General features: G+C 38.9%; 1 protein-coding gene across 2 annotated transcripts in view; it reads right to left on the bottom strand.

The window, feature by feature from the left end:
- The window catches only part of LOC131370153 (copine-8), a 103,079-nt gene that overhangs the window by 73,243 nt on the left and 13,877 nt on the right, over nt 1–15,959 (bottom strand). For both annotated transcript variants that reach the window (XM_058417275.1, XM_058417276.1), the window contains exon 2: nt 1,886–1,926. In XM_058417275.1, coding sequence (XP_058273258.1) covers nt 1,886–1,926 — 41 coding nt within the window. The remainder of the gene's footprint in view (nt 1–1,885; nt 1,927–15,959) is intronic.

Raw genomic sequence — 15,959 nt, 5'->3', positions numbered from 1 at the left:
CTATCCCAAGTCCTAGTCTGAAAACTGAAATCAAGTACCCCCCCTTCTCTCTCTCTCTCTCTCTCTCTCTCTCGCTCTCTCTTTCTCTCTCTCTCTCTCTCTCTCTCCAGATGTAACCTGCTGTATTGATAAATAGCATACAGACAATTAGAACAAAGCAGTTTCAGGCTATTAGGGCAGAAGGAGCATGCATTAGCTAATTCTCAGTCTGAGAGCTTCCTGATTAGCCCACAAATCAAAGAGATTCATTAGTCAGAGATGCGTAAATAATCAATAACAATGGCTGTGATTCCCTAAAGATGATGCTCAATAAAGAGACAGAGACAAACAGCTCAAGACAAAAGTGCCCTGTTGCACTAATTAATGGGTTTCCACAGTTTCTCTGTGGTCAAAATTATTTATTATTACAAGCTTGATAATCCATATGACAAAACATACAGAACATATCTGGCCTTCACAGATAAAATCTATCTATCTATCTATCTATCTATCTATCTATCTATCTATCTATCTATCTATCTATCTATCTATCTATCCATCTATCCATCCATCCATCCATCCATCCATCCATCCATCCATCCATCCATCTATCTATCTATCTATCTATCTATCTATCTATCTATCTATCTATCTATCTATCTATCTATCTATTTATTATTTTGTATTCATCTTTAACACAGTTTGCCAAAGAAAGTTCAGAAAATTGTCTTTTTACTCCAAATGTATCAATATTTGGTGTCTCCTTATTTAATTTTGTACATCTAGAATGTCTTGGGTTTTATTGCACTTCAATCACCATACAAGATTGTGAAGAATCTTTGTTTTTAAAAGCTTTAATTGGCCGATCGAACTGCACTTTAAAGAATGATTTATTAACATCTATCTATCTATCTATCTATCTATCTATCTATCTATCTATCTATCTATCTATCTATCTATCTATCTATCTATCTATCTATCTATCTATCTATCTATCTATCTATCTATCTATCTATTGCTTAGTTGCTTATAATTATGAAAATGTAGAGCTGCCAGTTTAGCATTATTAAAACTGTCTGATTCCTTATAAAGTAACATCAAAAGGCATGATTTGGATCAGGAAATTAATTCTGTTCAAAGACAACAGTAAATTAATTCTGTTCAAAATGACAGGCTTAGTCAAATAAAGTTTAAATCTAACAATCAAATTAAAGTTAAAGTCATTTCTACAATCACATACTTAAGTGAATCTGAATGCAAAATGTCAAATATCCTCTGTGTTGGATGAGTTATGAATACAGTTGTGGATAAGACAGATTAGAGATAAGGTGGTAAACTGAAGGTAGGGAGCAGATGTAAAAGTGACAGAGCAAATAATGATCACCTAGGAAATCCCAGTATCATGTTTACGATAAAGCCAGCCTCTTCATGCCCTCTATAGTCCATATCTGATATTTTAGACCAAGCTTTCATGAATTTCTGTGCAAGGCAAATGTCGCCATAAATTGGCCACCCACCTTGTTTCTATATCTGCACCCCTCACCACATGCACATCAAGATTAGTCACAGGAGCTCTCAGAGCACACATAACACAATCAGTGCACAAAAGAGCAAAAAAGTTTAGTGACTCATTGATGAACTGAGTTTTTGTTTATGATGGGTTTATATGGGCAGTCCGGCGCTGTTGCTGTCATAGATAACATGGGATATTGGCCAGTTACTGGATATGTGTGTGTGTGTGTGTGCTGGGTTTTGAGAGTGATATAGCCATATCAAAACCATCAACCCCCAGCAGGTGTAAAATGCAAATGTAGTGAAGTTTCCATATGTGTATAGTTTAGACTTCATTTCATATGAAATGAGCAGAGTAGAGTTTTCAGAAGAAGATATAGAAAAAGAATCTTACTTGGATCTGATTTGGAGAAAGTGTCCCTGTCAAGCAGATTTCTGTAAAAGGAAAAAAGAGGTAACATGTAAGATTACGTAAGAATTAACTGCAAAATAACACAAATGCATGTTTGTGTGTGTGTGTGTGTGTGACAGTTAACGGTTTGGAAGGCAATGCTTTGCCTGGTAAAGAAAATGGCTGTTGAAAGCCGACTGTTCACTGTACTCATCATTTAATCGTGTATCTTGGCCTTCACAATCTAATTACCGGAGATTAGGACAGGAGGGAGCAGCCATGAAACATTACATGACAGTCTCAGGGGTGAACTGCAATATACACACACACACTGACACGTGTGCACACACACACACATTTGGCACACAATGTCACATTCCCATGAAAATACTTGCAGAGGTGCAGAATAATCTAATTTCTTTTACACACAGATAGACATCAAGTTCCCTCATAAACACAACCCTGGCCTAGTATACTGTATGTGTTTGTGTGCGTGTTTGTGTGTGTGTGAGCATGTGTGTGTGAGAGTATGTGTGAGTGTGTGATGTCTTCCCACCCTGTGGGTTAGTACATGAGGCATTCGTGCTAACAGGCTTCTGGCACTGCGGGAGCAGAGGTGGTGACTAAATGAGGAGACAGAGATCTCTGTTTGGTCCTGATTCGGCCCCAGCTAGGTGAGGGCATCCATTATGAGCATCTACATCTACTTAGAACACTAGCAACAACAAATGTGCTTAATAATGTCAGCACAAACACTTTAATGGCCATTTTGCTGTTTGATATTTTATAAGGAGAGCCATAAGGACCAACATTTACTGCACATACTTCCAACACTGAATCAGCAATGATGTTGGAGGCACACTGCAGGAGCATAATAAATTTAAAAGCCATTTTCACTTGATTTCTAGCAATTGGCACTAGGGAAGAAATAGGTCCAAGCTGCAATGTGCCATGCATCAATTCTAACGAACCCTGTCAGACTGGCGGGGCTGCTGATGGGACAAAAAAAAAAATCAATGTTGTGTTTACATCATTCTCATTTTTTACCCACAAAAGTCAGGATAATTAATGCACCCCAGGTTGTCAGCGTGACACATTTCCTCATGCTGTTTAAATGTATTTTAGAGCTGTATTATTTGTTGTATCGTTTTGTATACAAATCAGTTTTTCTTTGTTGCTGACATATAAAATGACAATTTTAAAACTCTCAGCTCTGGTAGATCTCAATTGCACCAGTCGGAGTGTGTGGAAACCGCAGGTGGATTTTATCAGCTCTGGTAGGAGCATCACAGTACCTTCTGACTGATAGGATCTACTTTTTATGTGTAATGGTATAGTCTGTAAACTTGCAGTCTGTAATGTTTAAAAGTGTTTTCTGTAATATGCTGTAATAAGATGTCTTAAGGTGCTTTCACACCTAATGGTCTATTTGTCAGATGGTTTAGTCACCCTGCATGCAACTCAACAAAACAAAATAGCAAAAACACATTGTCTGAGGTGGGTGTAGGACAGAAAAGATTCACCTAAATCGTTTTATTTATTGGTCGGAAATCCAGGGCCACGGAAAAAAGGTAAACTAAATAAATGATTTTAAATTATTAAACATTTTATTTAGCACATCCAGCATTTATTCTCTCTTTTCACCTCAGTCTATCCAGAACATCATGTCTGCAGCTTTTTGAGATGTTTCAAATCAGTCAGATTGCCATTTCTGTTTAAGATAAGTCTAAAGGAATAACCGTGCTCTGGGACTACATGACACTGCATTTAGTTTAGTGTTATTTATTACATGTCTGTGTGGGTACATGACTATCGCACTAGACGTCATATTCACATGATCAGTGAAATGTCTGGAGGCCCCTCTTTATAGTCCTTATCATCTCTTGCAGCTTTAATTGGTCTTGAGGGGAAGCTAAAATGCCAGAGAATAACTGCTCACGCAAAGCTTTGGACCATTAAAACAAGCTGTTCCCATACTCACTGATACCTAGTGGAAATCCTGAGGATTCTTTAAGGCTTTCTGTGATTAAGCTCACCTTGTACTAAAACAAGCAGTGCATTTATGGTATCACACATTGAGCCTTGCTACAGAAGTAAAACACATAATCTGGTCAGATATACAGGGTTATAAACAAGCTATAAACTTGTTTCGAATGACTACAGGAGCCTGGGTTCTCACTGTTTGTGCTGAGGGCTTCCACAAGCATTTTGTGAGTATTTAAACAATCAATAATAGCATTATGGTAATACAGAAGTGTTAATTACATCAAATTGTTAATCATATTTAATAAGTACAATAAAAAAAGTCTACTGTTAGTCTGACTTTCCAACAAGCATAAATCATTAAACAACACAAAATCTAAAGAACTAGCCAGCTAATGTTAGCTACCAAAAATATAAGCTCTTTTTGAAAATAAAGGCATTGTTCCAATGTAATTTCACAGCTTGTAGCTCAGTGCTAGACTACAAGATAAATATAGGGGGTTTTCCTAATAGGCTTACACTATTAACTCTAGCTAGCTTGCTTAATCACTAGCTGAAGAGGGCAAAAGTATTGCATCAGGTACTTAAAAAATGCAAATTAAATGTATGTGTAAGAAATGCTTGTGTATGAAATGTATAACAATGGCTATATAACCATGTTTGAAGCACAAATAGTTATCTGAAGCCTGACTCTTATTATCTCTTGAGCTAAAACAACTTCCAAGCAAATTAGAGGAGCTAAGAAATATCGTACCAGTTCAAGCCTGAATACTTTTTTCTTCTCCTGCTAATACTGGACTCTCTTACTCTTTCTCGATCTCTTTCTCCTGAATGGCAGTGTACCATGATGACCTTCTTGTCTGAAGTTGGGGTGTGATGATGTTTGACAAATTTGAGCTGGGACATGACGCATACATACAAATTTCCCCTCAACACTGACCCAACACCCTGACACTGGTCACTGAGAATAATTATTACAGGATTGTCATACTGAATCACAGAACCGCATATTTGGGGGAAAAAACATATTCAACTGTGACCTCAGATATGATCAGGAAAATAAGCAATATTTTGCTATCAGCAAGGATTCTAGAGCTTGATTATAGTTCATAATGCAGCTACAAGTCTACTCACTGGCAAGAAAACAAATCATATCACCTCAATTTTAGCTTCCTTGCACCAGCTCCTTGTCTATAACAGGATCTAGTTTAAAGCTAAAAGTTTACAGTTAAAGCTATAGCAGCCTCATACATTTACCCTCACAGATTATTCTGCTCCCAGGTCTCTGAGACCAGATATTATTCCATGTTTAACGATTATTGGAGCATTTTAGTATGTAGTTGTGTCATGTATTTCTCATTTTATCAGTGTTTTAGGTGATCGTATATCTTTCTTTTTTCAACTGTTTAATTTGTACTGACTTATGCTTTATATGATCTTATCTTCAAGTAGCACTTTGGTCAACTTTTGTTGCTTTATAAATAATATTTACTTATTTTATTCACTAATTGGATGAGCGAAAGTGGGGATGGTGATAGACGAGCTCATTAAATCTTTCTAAAATCATTATGACAGAAATACATTGTGGTGATGAGAACTTTAATCCATAAGTAGAGCGATGCCTGTGGCTGTACGTGTGGGAGTGAATCTCATCTTGGGAATCATTACAGCATTCTGAGTGTGAGACTGTGGAAAAAACACAGTGTGTGTGTGTGTGTCCGCAAGCACAGGGAAGAAGGAGCTCTTTGTGCAGCTGTTGCACCTCAGACAGAGTACTTAACCTCTGAGAGATACACAGTAGCAAACCCAGTCCTGTGCAGTACACCAGTGACCGAGGCAGATAAAACGAAACAGATTACACTTCTCTCCTGCTTTGTGTTTTTATGTCAACATAGAGCTCTGTTTCTCCCTAATCGCATCATCATTTGGCACTGGTTTAAATGGGTTCAAATTTGAAAGTGGCTATGGGAGACTGCACCTGAAGAACCTCCTCCTGATTGTGTGTGATGAAAGCAGGAGATACTCCAGACAATTCACACTCACCACCCATCTCACCCCTTTCTCACTCTCTCCCTGTTTTTCTCTCTCTCTTTCACACACACACACACACACACAAAGGATCAGTGTTCTATAATGAATGACATTTTAAAGAGTAATATAGTAGAAAAATATACATTTGCCGTACACTATAATGTCATATCATCTGCTGGATATGTCCAACCACCCACCACCACCCCCACCAGAAAAACGCAAACACACACATGTAGGTGCGCGCACACACACACACACACACTCATGCACACACCCTTGGTAAACAAACCCAACAGACCAGATCTTATTTCTGTCTATCCATAGCTGAATGAGCAGGTCTTTTACTACTAGACACTGCTCTAGAGGTATACAAAGATAAACAACCTATTCTCCGTTTTTTTTTTCCAATTTCACTCACCTTCATCTGTCTCTCATGCCATGGAAGGGTGAGTGCTCTCTTTAAAGTAACATTTAACCATTTTAGCTAAGACTTTTGACTACAGATATTGTCTTTTAATCCCTTAATTGGGGAATGATTCAACTATTTGTGATTCTTCTGATTAATCTACTCCTTATAAACATAACCCAGAGGAAGACAGGTGTCATAAGGGTTAGAAGAGGAAAGAAAGACATAAGAGAAATATATAGGAGAAAGTGACTAGTCTCAGCCTCTGATGCTCCACCCGTGAGAGCATCTGATGCCTTTTCTACACTTTTCTGGCTACAGAAGGTGAGAAATACTTACAGATGATATAACTAGGTACAGGATAAAAGGTACAAACCAAAAGAGAGAAACTGAGAGAGTAAGACAGCTTCAGGAGCCCTTGTGGCAAAGGAAGAGCAGTGTGTTTAATTAAAGCCCAGACACCCAGCAGCCATCAGGCTCCTGTTGGGCAGCAGCATGAAACCCCGAGACAGCAGATAGACAAGGAACAGAACAAATGAGAAGGCTGCTGCCGAGACACCTCCTTACTTAAAGTGGTACAGTCAGTAGAGTAGGTGTGTATGTGTGTGTGTGTGTGTGTGTTTGGGAAATTAAAAATCCTTTGAATAAGGCAGTGTCTGTTAAGGCTTCAACACAGAATCCAGTCAGTGTCCTCAACAGCCTTCTATACAAGCAGCTAATTTTGCATTTCATTTCGTTTGCATCACCTCTTTGGATCCAATAGCTAACTGGAATGAAACAACAGTACAGTTTTCAAACCAAGCTGCCTAGAACACACCCAGTGTTGCCAGCTCTTTTCAGGGAAAAATGGCTAATACATGCTCAAGAAGTCACTAGACGTTCACGTCAATGTAACTTTATTTCTAAAGTACCTTTAATGACTTTCAGTGTCAGCTTTACAGAAACAGATATAAAATATATGTACTTTATAATTTTAATTAAAAAAAAAAAGTATCATTAATAAGCAAGCCAATGGTCAAGTTGGCAAGAAAAAAGTCCCAGAGACAAAACATTGAGTAAGAAACATTGAAAGGAACTTATCCTCACCTGGGGACACTGGATAGTGTGATTATAAAAAATCTTGCTTTTATATTTGCATTATGTACACTATCTTGCCAAACATTTTGGGACGTCTGCCTTTACATGCACGTGAATTTAATATGGAGTTAGCCCACCAGTTGCTGCTATAACAGCTTTAACTCTACTGGGAAAGCTTTCCACAAGGTTTAGGAGTGTGTTCATGGGAATTTCTGACCATTCCTCTAGGAGCGCATTTGTAGAACTGCAAGGGGTCATCCCCAAACTGTTCCCACAAAGTTGGGAGCATGAAATTGTCTGAAATGTCTTGGTATGCTGAAGCATTAAGAGTTCACTGGAACTAATTGGCCAAGCCCAACCCCTGAAAAACAACACCTGAATAAGAGTTGGTTGGAAAAAGGCAGAACCGGTGACAAAAGACAGCCCTACCGGAGTCCAATATGTACCGTGAACAGGTCTGACTTACAGCCAGCAATGCAAACCAAGCTCCTGCTCTGGTCATACAGAGACCGAACAGCCCTTAACAGAGGGCCAGGACCCCATACTCCCAGAGCACCTCCCACAGAATGTCATGAGGGACATGGTCGAATGCCTTCTCTAAGTCCACAAAACACATGTGGACTGGTTGGGCAAACTCCAGTACCCTCCTCTCCAGTACCCTGGAATAGACTTTCCCTGGGAGGCTGAGGACTCTCCTCTCCAGTACCCTGGAATAGACTTTCCCTGGGAGGCTGAGGACTCTCCTCTCCAGTACCCTGGAATAGACTTTCCCTGGGAGGCTGAGGAGTGTGATTCCCCCTATAGTTGGAACACACCCTCCGATCCCCTTTCTTAAAAAGAGGGACCACCACCCCGGTCGCCCAGTCCAGAGGCACTGTCCCTGACCGCCATGCTATGTTGCAGAGATGTGTCAGCCAAGACAGCCCCACAACATCCAGAGACTTAAGGTACTCAGGGTGAATCTCATCCACCCCGAGGAGCTGATGAACTACCTTAGTGACTTCATCTTGGGTGACGGATGAATCTACCTCGGAGTCCTGACTCCTTCAAGCCAGGACCTACAGCATGCACTGGTGCAGTTTGCAGCCGAGTGTGAAGCGGCTGGGATGAGGATCAGCACCTCCAAATCAGTGGCCATGGTTCTCAACCATAAAAAGATGGTTTGTCCCCTCCAGGTTTGAGGGGTGTATCTCGGGGTCTTGTTTACGAGTGAGGGAAGGATGAACCATGAGATCAACAGACGGATCTGTGCAGCGGCAGCAGTAATGCGGTCTGTGTACCGGTCTGTTGTGGTGAAGATGGAGCTGAACCAAAAGACGAAGCTCTTGATTTACCAGTCAATCTACGTTCCTACTCTCACCTATGGCCATGAGCTTTGGGTCATGACCGAAAGGATGAGATCCCAGATACAAGCGGCCAAAATGAGTTTCCTCCGTGGGGTGGAGGGGCGCTCCCTTAAAGACAGGAGCTCTGTCACCCGGGAGGAGTTTGGAGTAGAACTGCTGCTCCTCCACATCGAAAGTGTCCAGTTGAGGTGGCTCCTGGACATCTCCCTGGGGAGGTGTGTCAGGCATGCCCCACCGGGAGGAGACCCCAGGGAAGACCCAGGACACACTGGAGGAACTATGTCTCTCGGCTGACCTGGGAATGCCTCGGAATCCCCCTGGAAGTGTTGGAAGAAGTGTCTAGGGAGATGGAAGTCTGGACATCCCTGCTTAGACTGCTGCCCCCGCGACCCGGCTCCGGATAAGCGAGACACAATGAATGAATAAATGAATTAATTAATTAATGGAAAAAGGCATTATAGTCCTTCTACACTAATACAGTGAATGTTCCACATAACTGCAAATATTAAAAATTCCCGTTTATAACATAATACTTAGTCAACAATCTTTTTTTAAATATACAGAAACAGAACAATGATGAAAAATACCATCTATGACAAAGACTTCTATGATAACTACACAATATAAAGAATGTTTTAACCATTCAACTACATGGCGTCAGTTCGCTAATGAGCCTAGATAAGTCTTTAGGGGTAGGTAATATAATGAATAATTTATCAAATCTTTTACACACCAAATGAGCCAGTGTGTAACCTAAAGGAAAATGACTAAATTAAGATCAATCATCTTTGATCTTCACAGGGGTATTCCATCTTTGTAGCATGACATTCAAAAAGTCACAGATGATGTCATGGGCTAATTTGCATATTCATAGATTCATTATCACTTACTATATTGAGCATGTTAGCTGAAAACAGCAGCTTTTTTCAATTTAAAATACAATCGAATTTTATCAGAAAAGTTAAATAATATTTTTTTTAATGCAAAGAAGAGTTATTTTAATATGGTTCCACAAATAAAGTAAATATTTACAAAAGATCTTTGTTGCTAAAAATGTTGGTAAAGGGGTTAAATTGCATAACACTTGATGTGATATCCTACACTGTAGGGCCCATTATTAAATATAAACAAATATATATATATATATATATATATATATATATATATATATCTGTGCAAACATTGTTGCATAGATAAAACAGCAATAGTAGCCATCTTAAAGCTGGAGTTTCTTTTCTTCACTTTCTTTGCTCTTAGTCCACTGAGTAAAACTACATAAGAATGTGAGACAGAGAGAAAGAGAGAGCAAAAGTGATAAATAAGAATGCTAGTGTGCATTCTTATAGTTTTCCTTTAACCGAGTTTATAATACTCAATTTCCTCTTTCCCTTCTCTTTAACAATTCACTTCGTAAGTCAAACTCTGACAATGCTGTATTGTTATGTGTCATGCTAAAAAATAACATTAAAAAATTGAGACAGAGAGAGAGAGAGAGAGAGAGAGAGAAAGAGAGAGAGAGAGAAAGAGAGAGAGATAGCAGGAGAGAGAAAGAGGGGGTAGAGATCCATCAGCTTGGCGTGTGTCTCTCCTCGTTGCTCCCAGTGGGATCTCAGCCCTGTGGGCCGGCAACCGTTACCCTGGCAACGGGCAGCCAATGAAGCATGTTTGTGCTCTGACTGACACTTGCTCTTTTTCTTCTCTGAAAGATAAGCAGCTCAATAGAGGATGATGAGCCAGAACTGAAAACACATGCCATGGAAAGACTGTTGTTCAGAAGTATGTCTGGAGGAATCTCTTTATATCTCTCTGTCTCCCTGAGTTTTTGGGCCCATCTCTCTCTCAGTTTCTCTCTCTCTCACTCTTTCTCTTTCTCTCTAATTTGCTCTCTACCATCACCCTAAGTCCAATTAGACCCATATCTGCCCACACATGACTTTAATTAAGCATGCAAATCTACCATTCTGATTTGCTGGGGAAGGTTGCTTGTGACTGCCTACTTTTGACAGCATTACCTTGGCGACCCGCAGAGCTTGTGACGGCCCCTAGTGAGCCTCTGTGACATGGGAATGGAGAGAGGAGGAAAAAGAAGCTACTGAGAGAGCTCTCCTATTAAAGTTGGATGAACTATCGAGATTATTCGAATTTTTTTCAGTGTATTAAATATTTATAGAATATATAAATATTAGTGCTTAGACTATCTGAATAGGTTCAAATTAACTGTTCTTTTAAAACATTGCTTAATGCTTTTAAAGCATTGTCATGCTTCTCTAATTGCGTGTGTATTTGTGTATACATCACAGCATTAGTGAACCTTATTCGACTATGTAGTTTAAAATGTGCTACATAACACTAACCAGAAACAGATGGACCAGTCTTCTTTTGTTATTCTTAAAAGTCTGCAATATGTCACAAACATGACGAACGTGAAAAAAACAAAAATTTAGAAAAACAATAAGAAACTTTGCCCCAAAATTATTTCTAATTAGATCATTATTGTATAATGACTGTAGGCACACTGATGAGTGTATCCAAAAGGAAATTTGCATCTTTACTATAATTCACGGTTCATATTAATAAACAATATGCATTCATTCATTCATTCCCTTATTTAACTGTATTACATGTATTAAAATCATAAAACCTTTCAAAAATACAGAGATGCTAACGGTTAAGGGATGTAATGTTGGTGTCTTCTAGAAATATGGATATGATGTAGTTTGTCATTTTTATATTAGAGATCCTAACAAATGAAGATTCTTTTTCCAAAAATTCACGTCATGCCAAATTCTTCCTTTATGTTTTTAATCAATGTAATTAAAGGCTAATTGTTCACTAAATATAAGTAAAGCAGAATTAAATCTCTGTGTCTGAGAGCTTTCTCCAGCTAATGTGCATGAGTTACATTGGCATAAAAACTATTTTGACCTTAAATCTAAATCTTTATTAATGTATGGTGAGAGGTTATTGGATCTTAGGTTAGCTGGGCTGAAAGTAAGCTTCACAGGAAACAGAGTTTAGAGGCAAGGAAATCTCAACCAGTATAAACCTTCAAAATTCTCTGTAAAACTGTGTAAGCTATGTGAACATTACTTAAACAGTTATTTTTAGCATTTGTCGGTGTTTGTTGTGGCTAATTTTGGCAAAAGAAAAAAATAAGATTATTATCTCGGTCTAGCAATCTCAGTTTTTCACAGATTTGTTTTAAACGTAAAATGCCTGTTGCAAATTGCCTATATATATATATATATATGTATATATATGTATATATATATGATACATTAATGTATGGCTGAAATGTTTTCAAGCATTTTGTCATATAAGTTTATCATACATGGTTGTTCTACTTTTGTACACAATTATTAGCCACTGTTGTGTCAGTTACCTCCCAGTCGTTTAATGTGGACTGACTCATTACCCCATTAACAGTGAAGAAATTGTCTAAAATATAAAAAAATATAGAATTGCTAAACCTGATAAGAGACATAGTGGTATTCTCTTTTTAAGCAAACATATTTCATATTCAGCTATACAAATGCAAACAGAAATGGAGTGGAAGAAGCTCAATGTTTCCTGTGTCTCCCTCTGCCCTCTGCCCTGAGTGAGATCCCAACAACCCTTTCTCTTCCTCTATATCTCTTTCAGTCTTTCTCTCTCTTCTTGCTGCCTGACCCACATAATGCCTCCACGGAGAATACGACAACTCACTGAACTAGATTCTGAGGCCACCTCACACTTCCTCTCAAAAACACACTCCCTCCTACCATCTAGAATACGACAGGCTTTAGCATCCTGTCAGGACATGAGGTGCCTGAGGAACAGCACTGATACTGATCTGAGAGATAAGCAGTTTAAAAGACAACAAACAAACAAAATACATCCAGAAATTGCTTGGCAAAACTTCTTGCAGCATGGTGCACATGGAAATTACAAGCCAGTGCATGCACACGAAGGCTTCATACAAGCAGACATCCATGTGCGTTCTTCTTCACATATATGCACACACATACACACTCACACACACTCACACACACTCTACAGTTAACAGCAAGATGGTTGGAACATTCTCGGTGCTTCTCTCGAAGAGACCTGCCCTAATTTTTCCTGACAAGAAAATGTGAGCTGAGCAGATCCACTACACTACAATACATGTCTCACACACACACACACACACACACACACTCACAGAGACAAACATGCACTTACACACGTATACAATCACACATTAATATCGGGTCAGAACCCTGCTACACAACAGATCTTTGTGATCATTTTGGTCTCTACAAAAGGAGAAAACTTCAAATAAACAAATAAATAAATACAAGGAAGCCCAAAACATCGCTATGTAGGAAAACCCACTAACATATTAATCAAGCATAATGCATCATGGCATGATAAAATATTAAAATCAATCAGCATGCAAAATTTCTTTCTCAGTCTTCAGTAAGCACTTCAATTCTAGCCAGGACACTAATCCATCTCTCTCTCTCTCTCTCTCTCTCTCTCAGACACACACACAGACACACAAACACTAGACGGAGCTCAGGACTGAACCCTTGACCCTAGAACTGTGAGGCAACACCACTATCTGCTACGCCTGCTGTAAAAACACAGATTCAATGTTTTCTTAAGTATGGGCATCTTTCACGGATTAACACTGGCTGTTATACAGTACTTATTTTCTCTCTTTAAACAATATCCATATTCTATAACATCTACTGCCTTATTACATAGCCACTTATCTTATGTAGTTGGTTAATATAATTTCTCTCCTTTTGTGCACTGAGCCATTATTTTGAACACACTAGTGCTACTTTTACATAATACACTCACACAAAGCTGTGAGCCGTGGCTGCTGGGATTGCTACCTGGCTATGAGTATGTGTGTAAGAGAGAGAGACAGAGAGAAAGAAAGAGAGAGAGAAAGAGAGAGAGAGAGAGAGAGAGAGAGAGAGAGAGAGAGAGAGAGCCCCTTTCTTCTGCTCCGCCTCACGTGACTGAGCACCATGATATTTTCTTGACCCAAGTCAAGCTACATGTCAAGAGATCATAAACAGCATGTGATTGTTGTAGTGAATGTTTCATCTATTAAAATGATTTGGATTATTTAATGATTAGGCCATACAAGTACCCACCATGTAAAAAAAAAAATTAATTAAATTAAAATTTAAAAAATTGATCATTTTCTGTATAAACAAATGGGAATGGCTTTCCCTTGCATCTCTTCAAATGAAGCCTTGACTAGCTGCACGGCCTCTGCTCCTGTGTAAATGAAACAAGGCAATTTCCGCCACTGTGAGCATGCTGGTTGTCCTGATATGTACTAGCTGAGTATTTTGTGAGTGCTCTGATGAACCGGTAGAGAGATTTATGAGCCTATTTACTGGAAAAAATTGGATTCCACATTAATAACACTCCAACCCTATTCCAATCACTCAATATAATAACTGCAATCGTTTCTGTCTTATTGTACTCTTCTAAATATTGCAGAGACAAACAATTACACCCCACACACACACACACACATACACACGCACAAACACACACACACATTTGCCTTACTATCCTTATGAGAACCTCCCTTTTGAAATGATTATTAATTTAACTACATATTATTCAATTATTATTAATACTACTACTACTACTACTAATATTATTATATGCTACATGCAAGAATGTGCACTCCGTCCAGGCTGTATCCTGCCTTGATGCCCGATGATGCCTGAGATATGAAATGAAAAAAAAAAAAAGGCAAGAATGTCCTTGCAGGGTCATATCTGTGTACACAAAACATAACATGCCCTTTGATAGCTATCTAAATGATTTGTAGAGTTGTGCACAACTCTACAACTGTCTTATCAGAAGGCATGACGCACACAAATCTGAAACAAACTTGTCCAGTCTCAGTATTCAAATCAAACTCACTGACATGCAGCCTACATCAGAAAACTGTACCCTTTTCAAATCTTTATTGATTTTCTCTCTGAATAATGACATTTCTTTTCAGAAAAAAGAAGGACAGAAGCTGAATAGTCATGTCTCTGATTTTTTTTAAGTACTGAGAATAAATAAGACTGCAAATATTGCATGCATCGTGATGGCTGACATTTTAGGGATAAAATGAACCAAGATACAATAAACAATTCCAGATTTTCTTCACACCTGCATGCCATGTGGGAAGCTTTCCAACTGCCGCTATCTTTAAACCTACAGGATAAAAGCAGGCCATTTAAAGCACAGATGAACAGACAATACCTGCAAAAGCTCATTTTAAAAGCCCAATAATAAATAGTACAATAAAGCAGCATTGCCTGCATTAACACTAGCAGCAGTCCTATGAATTGAAAACGCCAGAAGCACCCAGTGTCATTCTTTATGTCAAACTGGCAGACTGGCAGATCCACAGCATTCAATATTCATGAGAGGAAGGCATAACTTGAATGGATTTGAAACAAATAGCCCAATTGCTCCTCAGGGCTGTCAGCGATTTAGAAAAGAGCTGATAGAAGGGTTAGGAAAAAGAGACAACAAAAAACACAGTATGCTTCATCTTGTCAGCCACGGATGCCTGATTCTCCTTTTATGACCATAAACCTTTCAGCCTCAATCCTCATCTCCATAGGCGAAACACAGGAACGTGATGGGAATCAAATAAAATCAACTTCAACCACTTCTTTGACCTTGATTTGGCATGATGCTTATTTTTACCAAACCACCTTTTCAAAAGCAGTGTCATTTTACAAATGAGAGACTCACAAACCATTTGTAACTATTATATTTTAGAGCATGCTATAGATTAACACATTTTCTTGCACTTTACTGCTTGACTAATGCAGCTTGTGGTGTAATCTGTCATGCAGTAACACTATTTTACACCCATGCCCAATGAAATAAGACAGTATCTTACAGTGGGTATGAGGGATCTGAATAGAATATAAAAAACGCATAGAATTATGTGACACTAAGAGCTGAATTGGCTCTTGGTTGGACGTGCTCACACACTCACGCCGTACACAAGCTGGCACACACACAGCCCTGATGCTCGACTCAGCTCTTTGAGAGGGTTTTGTCCATGCAGGTGGTGGAGTGTTTTAGACAGCGCAATGGGAAAGCCATGGTGAGGAAGGCTGAGGGCAGGAGACCCCTGTGTTTTTACACGGCCTTGCCTCACTCAAATAATGAAGAGCTCTGCTATGTGACCTGACTGGAGATGAATTCATCAGCTGAGGCTTGCCTT

This window comes from Hemibagrus wyckioides, linkage group LG19 (assembly GCF_019097595.1).
Source record: "Hemibagrus wyckioides isolate EC202008001 linkage group LG19, SWU_Hwy_1.0, whole genome shotgun sequence".
Lineage (NCBI taxonomy): Eukaryota > Metazoa > Chordata > Actinopteri > Siluriformes > Bagridae > Hemibagrus > Hemibagrus wyckioides.
Note: the sequence above shows the minus strand (reverse complement) of the source record. Positions and strands in the feature narration are given on the sequence as shown.